This window comes from Homarus americanus, unplaced genomic scaffold, assembly GCF_018991925.1.
Source record: "Homarus americanus isolate GMGI-L3 unplaced genomic scaffold, GMGI_Hamer_2.0 scaffold26351, whole genome shotgun sequence".
Classification (NCBI taxonomy): domain Eukaryota; kingdom Metazoa; phylum Arthropoda; class Malacostraca; order Decapoda; family Nephropidae; genus Homarus; species Homarus americanus.
In genome coordinates this window covers 1,955,971-1,971,882 of record NW_024724368.1, presented here as the reverse complement: position 1 = coordinate 1,971,882, position 15,912 = coordinate 1,955,971, and the positions used below count along the sequence as shown (strand labels likewise).

Genomic DNA, 15,912 nt, shown 5'->3' with positions numbered 1-15,912 from the left:
TCGGTAGCCAACTTCGTTCAGTTTGTATTGCTCACCATCAGGGAAATATCTACTTTCCGCGAAATTGGTTATCTACTTTGGCCGTTATACCTAAAAAATTATCGACTTTTTTTCCAGAAAAGTAGATATCGATTTGAGAAATATTACCTTAATTTTCCAGTAGTTATCATGAAAACGGGGAATTTGTATAATAGAAAATGGGAAATATCTACTTTCGCGAGGTTGATTTATTTACCGTAAAGTAGATTATCTGACTCGGGGAAAGTGGATTATTTTCGGGGTAGATTATCGATTTTTGAAATGTTACATGATTTTCGAAGTAGATTATCATAAGGGAAATTTGCATCATAGAAATGGGAAATATCTACTTTTCGGGAAGTTGGTTATCTACTTTCCCGAAAAGTAGATTAATCTACTTTGAGAAGTAGTATCGGCTTTGGTGATTATCGATTGCAGAGGTAAATAACATTAGTTCAGAATTAGTTATCTTGGAAACGGGAAATTTATCATGAAAATGAAGTATCTGCTTTCCGCGAAAGTTGGTTATCTACTTTCGAAAAAGTAGATTATCTACTGGGAAAGTGATAACCAACTCGCGGAAAGTGAATGTTTCCCATTTTCTGTGATACCTAAAATTCGAAAGTAGATAATCTACTAAAGTGAATAACCAACTTTCATTGATGAATATTTCCCATTTTCTGTGATGCAAATTTCCGTTTTATGATAATCTACTTCGGAAAATTGGTAATATTTCCCCAAAATCGATAATCTGCGCCGAAAGTCGATAATCTACTTGAAAGTAGATAATCTACTTTCAAAATAAATAACCAACTTTCATGGAAAGTAGATATTTCCCATTTTCTATGATGCAAATTTCCGTTTTCTATGATAATCTACTTCGGAAAATTAGGTAATATTTCCCCAAAGTCGATAATCTACTTCGAAAAGTCGATAATCTACTTTCCCGAAAAGTAGATAATCTACTTTCGAAAAATGATTAATCTACTTTCGCGGAAAGTAGATATTTCCATTTCTATGATGCAAATTTCCCGTTTTCCTATGATAATCTACTTCGGAAGAATTAAAGTTAATATTTTCCCCAAAAATCGATAATCTGCGTTCTCCGAAAAGTCGATAATCTACTTTCCCGAAGAGTAGATAATCTAATTTTCGGGAAAGTAGATACCAACTTTCATGGGAAGTGTAGATGTTTCCCATTTTCTGTGATGCAAATTTCCCGTTTTCTATGATAATCTGCTTAGGAAGAATAGTTAATATTTTCTGAAAAATCGATGTTACTTTGAAGAGTCGATATTACTTTCCGAAAAGTGGATTATCTGCTTTCAGAGTGAAATTAACACTTCACTTGGAAAGTAGATATTTTTATTTTATATGATGCAAATTTTACGTTTTCTATGATAATCTACTTCTGAAATTGGGTAATATTTCCCCAAAAATCGGTAATCTACTTTCCCGAAAAAGTAGATTATCTACTTAAGGAGAAGTAGATATAACTTTCGTGGAAAGTAGATATTTCCCATTTTTTTGTTCTGGTAATTTCGTTTTCTATGATAATCTACTTCGGAAAATTAATTAATATTTCCCCAAAAATCGATAATCTACTTCTCGAAATTTCGATAATCTACTTTCCCGAAAGGTAGATAATCTACTTTTAGGAAAGTGATTTTAGCTTTTTGGATAGTATTTCCATTTTCTATGATGCAAATTTCCGTTTTTCTATGATAATCTGCTTAGGAAAATTTGGAGTATCTTCAAAAATCGATAATCTAATTCTCCGAAAAGTCGATAATCTCTTTCCCGAAGTAGATAATCTACTTTATTTGGGAAAATAAGTAACTTGGAAGAAGTGGATATTTCCCATTTTCTGTGATGCAAAATTTCCATTTTCTATGATAATCTACTTTGGAAAGATTAGTATTTTCCCCAAAATGATAATCTATCTTCTCCGAAAAGTCGATAATCTACTTTGAGTAGATAATCTACTTTGGGTGTAAAACATTGGATATTGGTAACTTTTTCTATGATGCAATTCCATTTTCTATGATATCCTTGGAGGAATTGGTAATATTTCCCAAAAAATCGATAATCTACTTTCGAAAAGTAGATAATCTACTTTCAGGAAAATAGTAGATAATCTACTTTTTCGGGAAAGTAGATAACCAACTTTCGCGGAAAGTTAGATATTTTCCCATTTTCTATGATGCAAATTTCCGTTTTCTATGATAATCTACTTCGGAAGATTAGGTAATATTTTCCAAAAATCGTAAATCTGCTTCTCCGAAAATTAGATGTCTACTTTCCCGAAAAGTAGATAATCTACTTTTCGGAAAGTATAACCAACTTTCGAGAAAGTGGATATGTTTCCCTTTCTATGTGCAAATTTCCGTTTTCTATGATAATCTATTGGAAAATTAATTGTAAAGTAGATAACTCTTTCGGAAAGTAGATATTCCCCATTTTTTATGATACAAATATCCGTTTTCTATGATAATCTACTTTGCAAAATTAGTAATATTTCCCCAAATTCGAAAATCTACTTCCCTGAAAGTCGATCATCGGTACCGAAAGTAATCTATTTTCAGGAAATGTTTCCAACTTTCGGAAAGTAGATATTTCCCATTTTATGATACAAATTTCCCGTTTTCTATGATAATCTACTTCCGCCAAATTAATTAATATTTCCTCTAAAATTCGAATCTACTTCCCCGAAAAGTCGATAATCTACTTTCCGGAAAATGAAAATCTATCTACTTTCGGGAAAGTAGATAATAACTTCGGAAAGTAGATATATTTCCCATTTTATGATACAAATTTCCCGTTTTTCTATGATAATCTGCTTCGCAAATTAATTAAAATTTCCCCAAAGTTCGAAAATCTACTTTGAAGTCGATAATCTACTTTCGGAAAAGTAGAAAATCTATCTACTTTTCAGGGAAAGTAGATAACCAACTTTCGGAGAAAGTAGATATTTCCTTTTATGATACAAATTTCCCGTTTTCTATGATAATCTACTTTGCAAAATTAGGTAATATTTCCCCAAATTCGAAAATCTACCCGGAAAGTAGATATTTCCCATTTTTTATGATACAAATTTCCCGTTTTCTATGATAATCTACTTCACAAAATTAATTAATATTTCCCGAAAATCTACTTCCCGAAAAGTCGATAATCTATTTTCCGAAAAGTAGAAAATCTATCTACTTTTCGGGAAAGTAGATAACCAACTTTCCCGGAAAGTAGATATTTCCCATTTTTTATGATACAAATTTCCCGTTTTCTATGATAATCTACTTCGCAAAATTGGTAATATTTCCCCCCAAATTCGAAAATCTACTTCCCCGAAAAGTCGATAATCTACTTTCCCGAAAAGTAGAAAATCTATCTACTTTTCGGGAAAGTAGATAACCAACTTTCCCGGAAAGTAGATATTTCCCATTTTTTATGATACAAATTTCCCGTTTTCTATGATAATCTACTTCGCAAAATTAGGTAATATTTCCCCCCAAATTCGAAAATCTACTTCCCCGAAAAGTCGATAATCTACTTTCCCGAAAAGTAGAAAATCTACTTTTCGGGAAAGTAGATAACCAACTTTCCCGGAAAGTAGATATTTCCCATTTTCTATGATACAAATTTCCCGTTTTCTGTGATAAGTAGATAACCAACTTTCCCAGAAAGTAGATATTTCCCATTTTCTGTGATACAAATTTCCCGTTTTCTATGATAATCTACTTCGCAAAATTGGGTAATATTTCGCCCAAAAGTCGATAATCTACTTCCCCAAAAAGTCGATAATCTACTTTCCCGAAAAGTAGATAATCTACTTTTCAGGAAAGTAGATAACCAACTTTCCCAGAATGTAGATATTTCCCATTTTCTGTAATACAAATTTCCCGTTTTCTATAATTATGGGGGTAAGGAATGAAGGGAACAACCAGTGCAATTCATTTATTAAAGTTCCAGGGAATTTGCAACAAATCATATATGATCCATTTTTTACAAAGTACAGAACCTGTATACTGTATATAAAGTTGTCCAATATATATGAAAATCTTTTCAGGCACATATCTCCATTAATATAGTAAATGTCTAAGGCACATAACTCCATTAATATAGTAAATGTCTAAGGCACATATCTCCATTAATATAGTAAATGTCTAAGGCACATATCTCCATTAATATAGTAAATGTCTAAGGCACATATCTCCATTAATATAGTAAATGTCTAAGGCACATATCTCCATTAATATAGTAAATGTCTATGGCACATAACTCCATTAATATAGTAAATGTCTAAGGCACATATCTCCATTAATATAGTAAATGTCTAAGGCACATATCTCCATTAATATAGTAAATGTCTAAGGCACATATCTCCATTAATATAGTAAATGTCTAAGGCACATAACTCCATTAATATAGTAAATGTCTAAGGCACATAACTCCATTAATATAGTAAATGTCTAAGGCACATATCTCCATTAATATAGTAAATGTCTAAGGCACATATCTCCATTAATACAGTAAATGTCTAAGGCACATAACTCCATTAATATAGTAAATGTCTAAGGCACATAACTCCATTAATATAGTAAATGTCTAAGGCACATAACTCCATTAATATAGTAAATATCTAAGGCACATAACTCCATTAATATAGTAAATGTCTAAGGCACATAACTCCATTAATATAGTAAATGTCTAAGGCACATAACTCCATTAATATAGTAAATGTCTAAGGCACATAACTCCATTAATATAGTAAATGTCTAGTTCCAAGTTTAATCAAATAAACTTTTGGCATTCTAATAATTTAAAACATTTACTTTGTTATAATAATCTAACCTAAAGCGAGGCTGAAATAACTATACATTTTATGTAAGGATAAAACGTCTTCTTGTGTCCATCCTATTCCTCATCTTCTTTACTCAATGGTGTAAGTTAAAGCACCATTAATTACTGACCAAGCTTCTCCTGAGCACGAAGCTGAGGGACAAACACATCCTCCTGTTGACCTTCAGCCATAAGTTCTTCAATCTCCTCCACACTGTACAGGGGAAAAATTAAAATTAGCTGCTTCTATAGTATACCTCAACATCAATCCAATCTTTCCCATGACATGAAGGTGCAGGGTTGGAAGTGGAGGGTGTTGACATGTAGATGGATGGGTGTGGAGGTGGAGGGGCGTGGATGTGGAGGGCAAGGAACATAGACCAAGGTGATAAAGGTGGCAGCAAACAAAATTTGTGCTCCACTACTGATCAGCCTAACAACATTCCATATATGCAAACTCTGAACAAATTCTGAGGGATGCCATCGTCCAACATATACAGAAAGTTGCCTCCATATCTCAATACTGTATGTAATAAACAGTGAATCCTGTACACCCACATATGATATAAAATATAACTCAATTACAAATTAGGACTTAGGAGCCAATGAAGTAAACTATCCTGAAATGAGTGGTAAAGCCTCCACTTGCCAAGTCAATCATATATTTAATTATCATTGATTTTATATTGCAAATGAAACAGCTGTGACTTACGTTCGTGGAATAGTACCCTGCGCATGGTCTTCCGTGCCATCAGCAGTCACAACAATATCATCCTCAATCCTGACCCCACCAAATCCACGGAAGCGGGCTATTGCCTCGGGAACCAGAAACTGTGCCTGAGCAGGATTAGCCAATGCTTGATCCAAAAGCTGTTGATTAAAAAATAAATAAATAAAATTATCGATGAACTCTACAATGATGAGATAAATATAAGAAAATTACATACACTAAATGTAACACAGTACAGTATTTTGATTAAATGTACAGCCTGGCTACTCCATTAATCTAGCTGTTTGTAATGTTTTTCTCTAACATTTTTATTAACAATTCCTTTAAGGTTTTCATGTCCTTGAGATCAAATACCAATCCTCAACTTTCCTGAAAATAATTGTGTAATAAGCCCTCATTATATCACTGCCATGAGAATCATGATTTGCCATTTTTATTCCATGGTAATTATGGACCTTAACTTTATCTCATGGGAGGTCATTTACATTATCTTGCCTTGTCTTAGTTACCACTCCGGGGTTTCCCTTCTCCATATCCTGGTTGTTGCGTCACTTCCTCCAAGTCTTCTTTGTCAGCTCCAATTCGAGGAGAGAGCAGTACACTCTGGGAAGTGACCACAGGATCACCTATCCTGGAAACCTACGGCACAGTGACTACCTACCGTCTTCTACAATACTCAGCCTTGCTCGTCAGCCATCTCAGCTCCGCACTTAAGTATTTGTAATCTTATATTGTCTCCCCCACGTCCACTTGCTTCAAATTATTGTATGTTGTATAAATATGTATATACTGTTAATGTTTAGGTTAAGTATGGTTAAGGGTAACTTATAGGAAGCTGAATATTTTGTTAAGGAATTTATGGTACAGTACTTTATTATACACAACAAAAACTCGCATCCTTTGTCTACCCCTTTTATAGTCCGATTGTCTTTGTTTTTTTGTTGTTGCCTGTTGGGATCTGGGTAGACTTTTAACTATATTCTAAATCCCCAACTCGTAACAGAATAAATAATTGCTTCCTACTATAAGTGCACACCGAGCCAACTTAATAATTTAATATCGTAATTGATATTTATCTTCCGATGTTCTCCTTACAGTGAAACAAAGTTTATTATGTGTTCCTGCCACAATTGTGTATTATTGTCCCTTTTAATTTGGAGTTAGGTTTGCTGGGGAAAATTTTAACATGTCCAGGGCCGATTCACTAGCAGCTTAAAGTGGCCATTGAGTGCCAGTAAGTTTTCTCAAGGTGGAAATAGCCCCCGTTGTCTCTACTATATACCCTGTCATGAAACACAGAGCTGCCAGACATGCAGCACTTCAAGCATCTCAAGTGAGAGTGAAGCTGTGAAGATGTAACTAACAATTACTTTTGTTTGTGACCGTGCACACCGGAGAGAAATGATGTTTAGGGTTCCTTTGGACCCTCTACAAATTGATGACAACTTACTGTTACATTGGTATATACTCTGGCTAAATACATCTGTTTTCAGTTTTTTTGCAAGTGGTAGTTTCCAGAGTGTAGCTGATGACGTTACTAGCTTAAGGCAATGAACTGTGCCAAGAAATATAAAGTGCATTTGCTCCAAAATACTGCAATAGTAATATTAATAATTATTACAGTATTATTATTATTATTAACAAAAATCTCATTGGAGAAATTCAGTCTCTGACATGGGTAACTTGTGATTGACTAATATTCTTTCAAAGTGTTTGTTCCAGGCAATGGTGATTGGTCTAGCAAGGAAACAAAAAAATACACTAACTCCATCTAGTGGTAGCTTACTGAACTACACTTACCTGCATTCGCCATATGAACCTTTAGTGAATTGCCTATAACCAATATCGTACGATCACCATAGCTTCTCGAGATATGAGGAGAGATACGATCAAAGTTACGGGCAGTTTAGTTAATCTGGGCCCAAGTTTTGTCGATACATATGACAAATACAGTAGTTACAACACATTTAGAATGTCTATATACCAATTACCTCAATGACTAGTTTGATTTTTTTTAATTTTTTTTTTTTACAAAGAATGTAGACTGATTCTACCATTTAAATAATTTAAGAGTATTTTTCACTCTCCAAATAAAAAGTGTATCAGGCCCAAATTATGCCTGACCTACTTCCTTGCGCTTCAGGTCAAACAGCCAAAATATAGATGTTGAAATATAATACAAAGGTTCCTTGAAATACTTATTAAGGATCTGGGTTCAGAATTTTTTAAATTTAGTGTTAATATTGAAATAATTACAAGTTCAGATTTCTTACATGATCAATAAAGTAGCATCCAGGTTCAATTGTGAGGACCATGTTCTCCTCTAACACCCTGGCTGTGCGAAGAGACCAGAAACCAGCTTCCTGAGGTCGAGGAGGTGTTGTCTTCAAGATAGCCTCCAACATCATGCACATCCAATCCAAGGAGGTGACCCAAACCATGAGGCTGAAACACTGCCCCAAGATTTACCTGTATGGATGGTATAGATACATTTACAAATGATTTATGACATCTTTGATGAGAGGAAATGTATCTTCCCAATTTACAACTCTATCACTATAGCTGTCAATGAAGATTGTTTAACTCTAAATATATATTAATATTGAAGGACAAGACAGTAGTAGTAGTAGACTGAGCAGAAAGTTGCTGTTGGCAGTAGATACAGATTGCTACAGCACGAGCATCAAGAACCGTACAAGTCACATTGAATCCTTGTATATTTATTATTTTATATGTACAGTATTTGATTTTGTGGGATTAATTAATTATGAACCAGTGAGCAAAATTTTTGAGCTTATTAAAATTTCCCACAGCTGGATACCAATTTAGTAAACCTAATTTTAACACTTATTGTAAAACTAAGATGGAAAATCTAATGGGTGACACCATCAATCAGTGACTGGTGGCTGCATGCAGGTGAAAATCTATAGTAACATACAACATTCCATGAGAAAATTGACTTAACCTTTCATGAAGCTTGAAGAAAGTTTTAGAGGAAACTACAACATAATTTTAAAGGGGTGCAATCAAATACGATGTGTTATAAATGATGCTGAAAATCAACAGCAGTTTACAAAATGTCAAAATACAGTACAGTACATTTTATAAATGAAGCATATTGTAGTTCACAGCAAACCAATGAGAAAAATTTTGACACAGGACAAATGGAAGATGAAACAAAATACAATACCTGTACAGCAATTCTAAATTACACCTCACGTTCATATGAGAGCATAATAGAACTTTTGCGAATGACAGGCCGCTCACCGCCAGTTTTTCTTGGTTCAAAAGTTTAGCGTATGTGGTAGCAAGTGTTTGGTGAAACTGACTGCAAAACAACCAAGTATAAATGTATATAGAATAAATAATAATGTACCTGTATTATCTATTTCACAAAACATCTGCAACTACATACAGTACCCCATTCTTTTCAAGAAAGTTGTGGTTAAGAGTGCTAATGTTAATGACAAGGAATCATCAAGCCTCCAAGAATCCTGTGATAGGACAATCTACCAGCACTGCACCAGCATATTATACTGTGACAATGAATAGAATCTGGTATATGTTACCTCGAATCTTTGGTAATTTGATCAATCAATACTGTATTCATTTCAAAAGCTATGTAAACACAATACAGTAAAACTCCATAATTCGAAATAATAATGGCTTTAGCCCTTACAAATTATGAGGGACACCTCCCAAAGGAAAAGCTAACAAAACAAAGGTACTTTTCCATTATATGCGCCAATAAAAATTTAAACGTTTCTAAGTACTATACCAAATTTGATGTTATCAGACTCAATGACTGAAACAATGGTCAGTGATTGAAAAACAATTGTAAAAAGCTTGCGCGGTAGACCCTGACCTATTGTCCGACTCGCATATATTTGTTTACACTGAGGCAGGTACTCCTCAATATGCTGGGTATACACAATTTTAATTCCAATAATTAGTGTAAATGATCCTTGAAATAATTACAACTACAGAGTTTAGAATATTTATAGGTCATTCACCATGAGACATCTACAAATACTCTGGTAAATAATGCTGATGAAACACATTAGGTTGCAGATCACAAGTCTATCTGCAATTTAAACGTCAAATCTGCTACATTAAATGGGAAAGAGATACAGTACAGTATATACATCCAGATATACAATACAGTACTGTATTCCCTTCTTTCTCTCCTTCTGTGACTAATCCAAATATGTCATCCAAGGACAAAATTTCAGGATTCTAGTGTGTATGTTGATGATAATAAGGTAAGATGATTTTTATTATTAAAATATTTAGCATTCATCAGATTATTCTAGAAATACTGTACAAATACTTTGTCATCGTACATTATGGTGTACCCCCAACTGGGCCCACACATTACTAACTCGGCCCACATTGCACACTTCAAACAAGTAGTTGACTAGGGGTTCAGGAATGACATCTAGATCCCATCTGCTTGGAGTGTATTTAAAAGAAGTTTCCGTACAAATAATGACTGTGAAGGACAGCATCATCGCCTTAACTTGAAAGTAAGAAAAGGACAACTTAACTTCTATCTGTTAATCAAGCTACTCCATAATGAATCAAAACTGGTGACACTCCAGGTGCGGCTCTTGTCCGACGGTAAAGTGCTATGAAAACAACGGGCCAAGTACAGCTCTTCAAACTGTGGGATGAATTCAGTAGTGGACGAACATCTGCTAAAAATTTGATACGAGCCGTTTCACATCATGTGACTGTTTATCAGTAATGTTTGTACTTTTGTACTTTTATCATTCATGCAAAAATAAATGTGTAAAATGTGTTGATTAACTTAAGTGGTCCGAGTTGGTTATCCGAAATGGTCCGAGTCGGTATTCGATGGTCCGAGTAGGACTGTATTCATACATTACAGTACATGTAATAGGTACAGTACTCTTCAACAAAATAATTTCATCAAGTTACTATCTAACGGCACAACTAGAGTAAAGTACAGTACTGTATACAGTATCACCGTACCTACCTGTTGACCTTCCCATCCTAGATTGTTTCCAGCACTCAGTTTTTCTAGCAAATATCACTACCTAGCACTTAGGGTACTCTAATCAAAATAAGTTAACACAATTAAATTAATGAAAATTTTCAAAACAAGTGAAAACCCACCATATACTGTAAGTGTATGTAGATGTTTTGAATGGCCTGGCCTGGAGTCACAAGATGATTGCTGATGAATTCTCTGGACTGTTCTATGTTACTAATTTCACAGACTTGAAGATGCACTTTCACTGGTTTTGGCATACCATAAATAAAACAGGACTAGACTAGACATAATTTTTCTCAAGCAAAGTTTATCACCAGTATGCCTAATATAAATTAAATGACAGCACACACTACACAGCAGATTTTCCAGTTTTATTACCACTCAAGTTATAGGACCATGAGTTGTGGTAACTGCTGACATAAATATTGTACATCACTACTCTCACCAGGCATTTTTTAACCCCTGGGCTAGGCAATTAAGAAATCCAGATATAGGTAAGCACAAAAAAAACATAAACATTTAAACCAACATTTTTCAATGCATATTTTAGTCTTACAGAATACAAGAAATCTATGCAGAGCAGCAGAGTGAAAAATAAAAAATATTTATATTTACCTTGGTTTAGCAGACGTGGCATGCTGAATGTTGTGTATGTAGGGGGTGTGAAGTGATGACACATGACCTTGGGGTGATTGAGGCCCATCAGGAAAGAGTGAGGAGGATGATAAAGGATTCCCCTCCATCTTGACAAAAATGGTACTAATTGCATTATGTATCTATGTGTGGGTGGAGGAGGCCTTCTGCCATATGAGGAACATTTATTTCCAGCCTAACTTGGCATGAAAATTTTTAGTGATGACTTTTAATTAACAGTGGCTCAGGCTGAATATCACAGTCTACAGTTAAACAACTCAGGCTGTATGTTGCACTTCAGGAATTAACTGCTAAATCATAAAAAAACTGAATATGACCATTAATGGGGTCAACAGCAACTCCAGGAGTGACAGGCATGCCAGCCCTATCTGTACCCTCTTAACCCTTGTAATCCATGAGATTGCCCAGGACCTCCCATATTCTAATACCAAAGAAGTGTGCTACCTCCCTCAGATTTGCAGCTCAAAGAGTGACTCAACTTCCAGATGAAAAGAAACAGGGACTGTACAAACTTTCATGTATGGCCAACACCTCAGGAGCTGGCTGTTTACCGTAATCCTTTCTCCCAGCCCTAAATGGTAATTCTTAATCTGGATTTGTACAGCTGGGAATAGTCTAGTTGGGCTTCTGGAAGGGCATCTGGACATCACAGTCAGGGATCCCCTAGAAAGATAGACCTATCCAACTGAATGCATCATGTCCTAAAGGCATGAAACCACCTCCACCCTTCAATATAAAGGGTGGTATTACTTTTTTACTTTTATCATCTTCACCACTAATCAGTTCGCTAGCCGCTTGGGCAGTCGGTCACATCTCTGTCACACATTGTTGGCAAGTACTAGGCTTGCACTGGCTCATGAATGTATCCAGACTTGCTCCAGTGCTGGTTAAGTCTGGTCTTGAAACAGCTCACACTTGCTGCCATCACAACACTCTACGTCAAAGAAATATAGATGGTTTTCTTATAAGGAAATGAAAAATAACATTTTATGTGGGTTATTTTTTAAGAATAATGAGACCACACAAATTATCCATTGGAGTGATATAACATAACTATAAAACATTTCACACAATAAAGTACAAAATACAACTTCTCTACAAACTGTTTAAAAACCCATATTTAAATATTACCAAAACATATGGCACAAGAAACTCAGTATGATGTACAAAATAAATAAATAATTTCTTAACTACAATACAAAGGTAAACTAAATGCACAGGCCAACCTGAAGTAAATGTCCCAGTTCCTAGTTTCAGTTACTGTACTTGAAATAAGTAAAATTACAATGTACAGTATCTGAAAATGTTCTTTTTTGAATGAAGATGATAGTTTATAAAAGTAAAAATTTCATAGGTTTAACCCTTAAACTGCAGCCAACGTCTATTGATGCTGACACAGGCGACTGCTGCCAACATCAATAGACACAATTATTTTCGGCGATGATAATGAAATGTGTATGGTGTTCTCATTCTTTGTTTTAGGTTTAAGAGAGTGGATATGTGAGAAGCATTCTCAGTAAGCCTTTTATCTGGGATAGAGAGCAGAACTTATACATCTCACAGTTCAGGGGTTGGGAAGTGGTTCCCTCATCAATACTGTATGTCATTATAATGGAATTGCACATGGAGAAAAACATCCACCAGACGAGTTGTGTAGTGAGTAAACTTTTACCCTCATATTCCGTTATTCTGTTTGTTTATAATTTCATAAGTAAATTTACTATTTTTTATATAACTGAATTTTTGTTTTGTTTTTTTGTTTTGCACATACACAGATCACTCAAGTAGTTCAAGGGTCAATGAAACTTTTTACAGAATATTAAGATGGAAAATTTGATACATTATGCTGTACTGTATCTGGAATTATCTTATCTATCCTGAATAGAAATGTTACTTTACAAAAGTTCACTTTTTTTGTGACTAATGAAGAATTTTCCGCAATAATCTGAGGAATACTTGAGCTTTCTGCTGCAATATGAACAGTCAAGTCAGTGTTTAAATAAATACAATACTGTAAGTGCATGAAAATGATTGTCAGAAACAGTAAAAACTATTGTAAAACAGTACAGTATCTAAGTAAATTACAATAATGTATTATATAAAAAAAAACAAATCTGAGAAAGTTAATAACAATAAAATAGCTACCTGTGTTGAATGCTACCTCATGATCACAAAGTAGCAAAAAAAAAAAAAAAATTCTGGTAGCACTCACAAAACCAAGCAAGGACTGTCCAGTAAACTCCCTCTAACCTGGACTCGTTTAATCTGGATCCCCCTTGCAAACCAGAAAGGGGTCCAGCACCAGACATGTATCTCCAACCAGAAAACATAACAGGGGACAGTTTGTGTAGGTGGGGACGGCTGCTGTGGTGGAGTTGGTTGACGAGAAGCACTAAAGTGAATTGTTTAAGAAGTATAAATAGTGTACAGTACATTATAGTCAATGAAATTAGCATTGAAAACATAATCTCCGCTCCACCTTCAATAACGTAAATTGTAAGTGTTGTACAATCACCTCCTGCCTCAACCACCTCTAGACCCAGCTGCCTCATGAGTTAATAATTAATAAATGCTGTACAGCACATTATTATTAACAGGTATATTATAGTGCAGTAATCCCGGTAATATATACTGTACTATATGAAACACTCTTCTACTTTGTATGATTCTCTAATCAGTCCTATTATACTAGGCCGTGGCCACAAAGTTAAACTGAGAAGCGTTGGTGGGTGATTCGATCAGCTGATTGGCACACAAAAACTGTTCCCTGTGCTGTATATATTATCAATATGTTAACTAAATTAGAATGACCAATAATTTTAATATAAAAAATGCAAAAATATTCAAGAGCACAACTTTCTTGATATTTACTCCACTGGAAACGAATGTAAACATAGAACCAAATACTGTATTGGCGGACTAGCCGATCAGCCGATGCACACAACAATGCGTGTTTCTCGTAAGGCTTTCGTTAATCGAAGTTTTGTTCGTTAATGGAATTGAAAATCCTTATGGGGGCCAATTCGTTTACCAAAATTTTGTTAATTCGACCGTTCGTTAATCGAGGGACCACTGTACTGGTGTCTATAAAATCAGTTGTAATTAAGTAAAAAATTTTTAATCAAATAATCGTGAACTGTTTATCTAAAAGTTTGTTTAAAAAATTATTTATACTGTACACATTTAAGAATATTTTGACTACCTTATCGCAATGAATTTGTCCCGTTAGTTCAGTCCCTTAAATTATTAAACATTAACGTTGTTTTTAAGTATGACTCAACTATTACTAATATAGTACATTAATTAAGAATAGCCCAACATTGAATGTAAATGGAAGTGTTTACTGTATTCCATGTAGCAACTGTAATGGAAATTATGTAGGACAGGCTGGGAAGGCATTGCAACTCAGAATTAAACAACATAAGTACAATATTAGAACAGCATCTGAAAGCAGTGCACTGTTCGTTCATATAAGGAACAATAATCATCCCATAGATTGGGAAAACAGTTTAGAAGTGTATAAATCATCATGTGTCACAGAAAGACTTCTGGCTGAAGCAAGTTTGATTAGAGAAATGTGCAGTATTCTTTAAACCTTAGTGATGGTCAGTACAAAACTGAAAATATGTTACACAAATTTATTTGTCAGTGACCCAAGGTTAAAAATGTTTTGAAAGCATGTAAGGTAGATGTATGATAGATGAGTAGTGGGTCTCATATTTTTTACCTGACGTGACATGTCTAGTTATGTCGCCCGTTCTTATAATCTCTTCTTATGTTTGCTGTGTGGATTAGTGGATGTCATGTTTTTTGAACTGACCTCATATTTTATTAGGTCACCCTGTGTACTTAAGCTCTCTCTCAGTCTTTGTAATATATATATATATATATATATATATATATATATATATATATATATATATATATATATATATATATATATATATATATATATATATATATATCAGAATACACTGTTGCAAGGCATATGAGAGGTCCAGGCATCACCAGCCACTCGGTGACATGCCGAGTACAATTGTACCGAGAGCCAGCATATAAAAACCCAGAGGGTGTTAAGAATAGGCTAAAAATTACAGTAGATTCAGTGTTCTTAGGTACCTTCAGTTGGAAATTCCCCACCTTCTGGAATTTTTAATTTTGCAATATAAACAATACAGACCCCTACACAACACAGAATTTCGGCCAAACCCAATTAGTTCAAATTACAGGAAGTTTACTGGATGTATACATCAAAGTTCCCTACTTCATTTTACAGTTCTGTACCATATATCTTTCTAATAACAGCCAGAGACTTGACTAGATAGGGTGAACAGAATGGTCACAACATTTGGATAACAATTAGTGACCTTTAAATGCTAAACTGATAATGTGGACTTGACAAATACAGTACTAAACTGAAGCGTGTATCATATTATGGCTGATGTTTGGAAAATTTTACAATTTGAGATACTTGGTGAATGGAAACTATTTTGATAATCTCTTTCATGGATCCAAAATTCTAATTTCAGTGTTAAGCTAAATGTGCATTGTATGTAGCTGATGATCATATCTAGACAAGTATAAATTGATAATTCTAAAATTGGTTGGATACAAACACACTGTCTGTCTAAGTGACATCTGTACAAAAGTTGGCAAC

The 15,912-nt window shown here is 34.4% G+C and overlaps 1 protein-coding gene across 3 annotated transcripts; it reads right to left on the bottom strand.

Annotated features, from left to right (window-relative positions):
- Positions 1-3,952: 3,952 nt before the first annotated feature.
- Positions 3,953-14,066, bottom strand: LOC121864132 (xaa-Pro dipeptidase-like). 3 transcript variants are annotated; one of them, XM_042363060.1, is made up of 5 exons: positions 11,217-14,066; positions 8,775-8,912; positions 7,858-8,053; positions 5,567-5,724; positions 3,953-5,068 (listed from the first exon to the last, which is right to left on the bottom strand). In XM_042363060.1, the coding sequence occupies exons 3-5, from the start codon at positions 8,023-8,025 to the stop codon at positions 4,978-4,980; spliced, it is 417 nt and encodes a 138-aa protein (XP_042218994.1). In that variant the 5' UTR covers positions 8,026-8,053; positions 8,775-8,912; positions 11,217-14,066; the 3' UTR covers positions 3,953-4,977. The 3 variants fall into 3 exon arrangements, with proteins under 3 accessions (XP_042218994.1, XP_042218996.1, XP_042218995.1); XM_042363062.1 differs by lacking the exon at positions 8,775-8,912; XM_042363061.1 differs by lacking the exons at positions 8,775-8,912; positions 11,217-14,066 and having other exon boundaries at positions 7,858-8,765.
- Between the last annotated feature and the right edge of the window lie 1,846 nt (positions 14,067-15,912).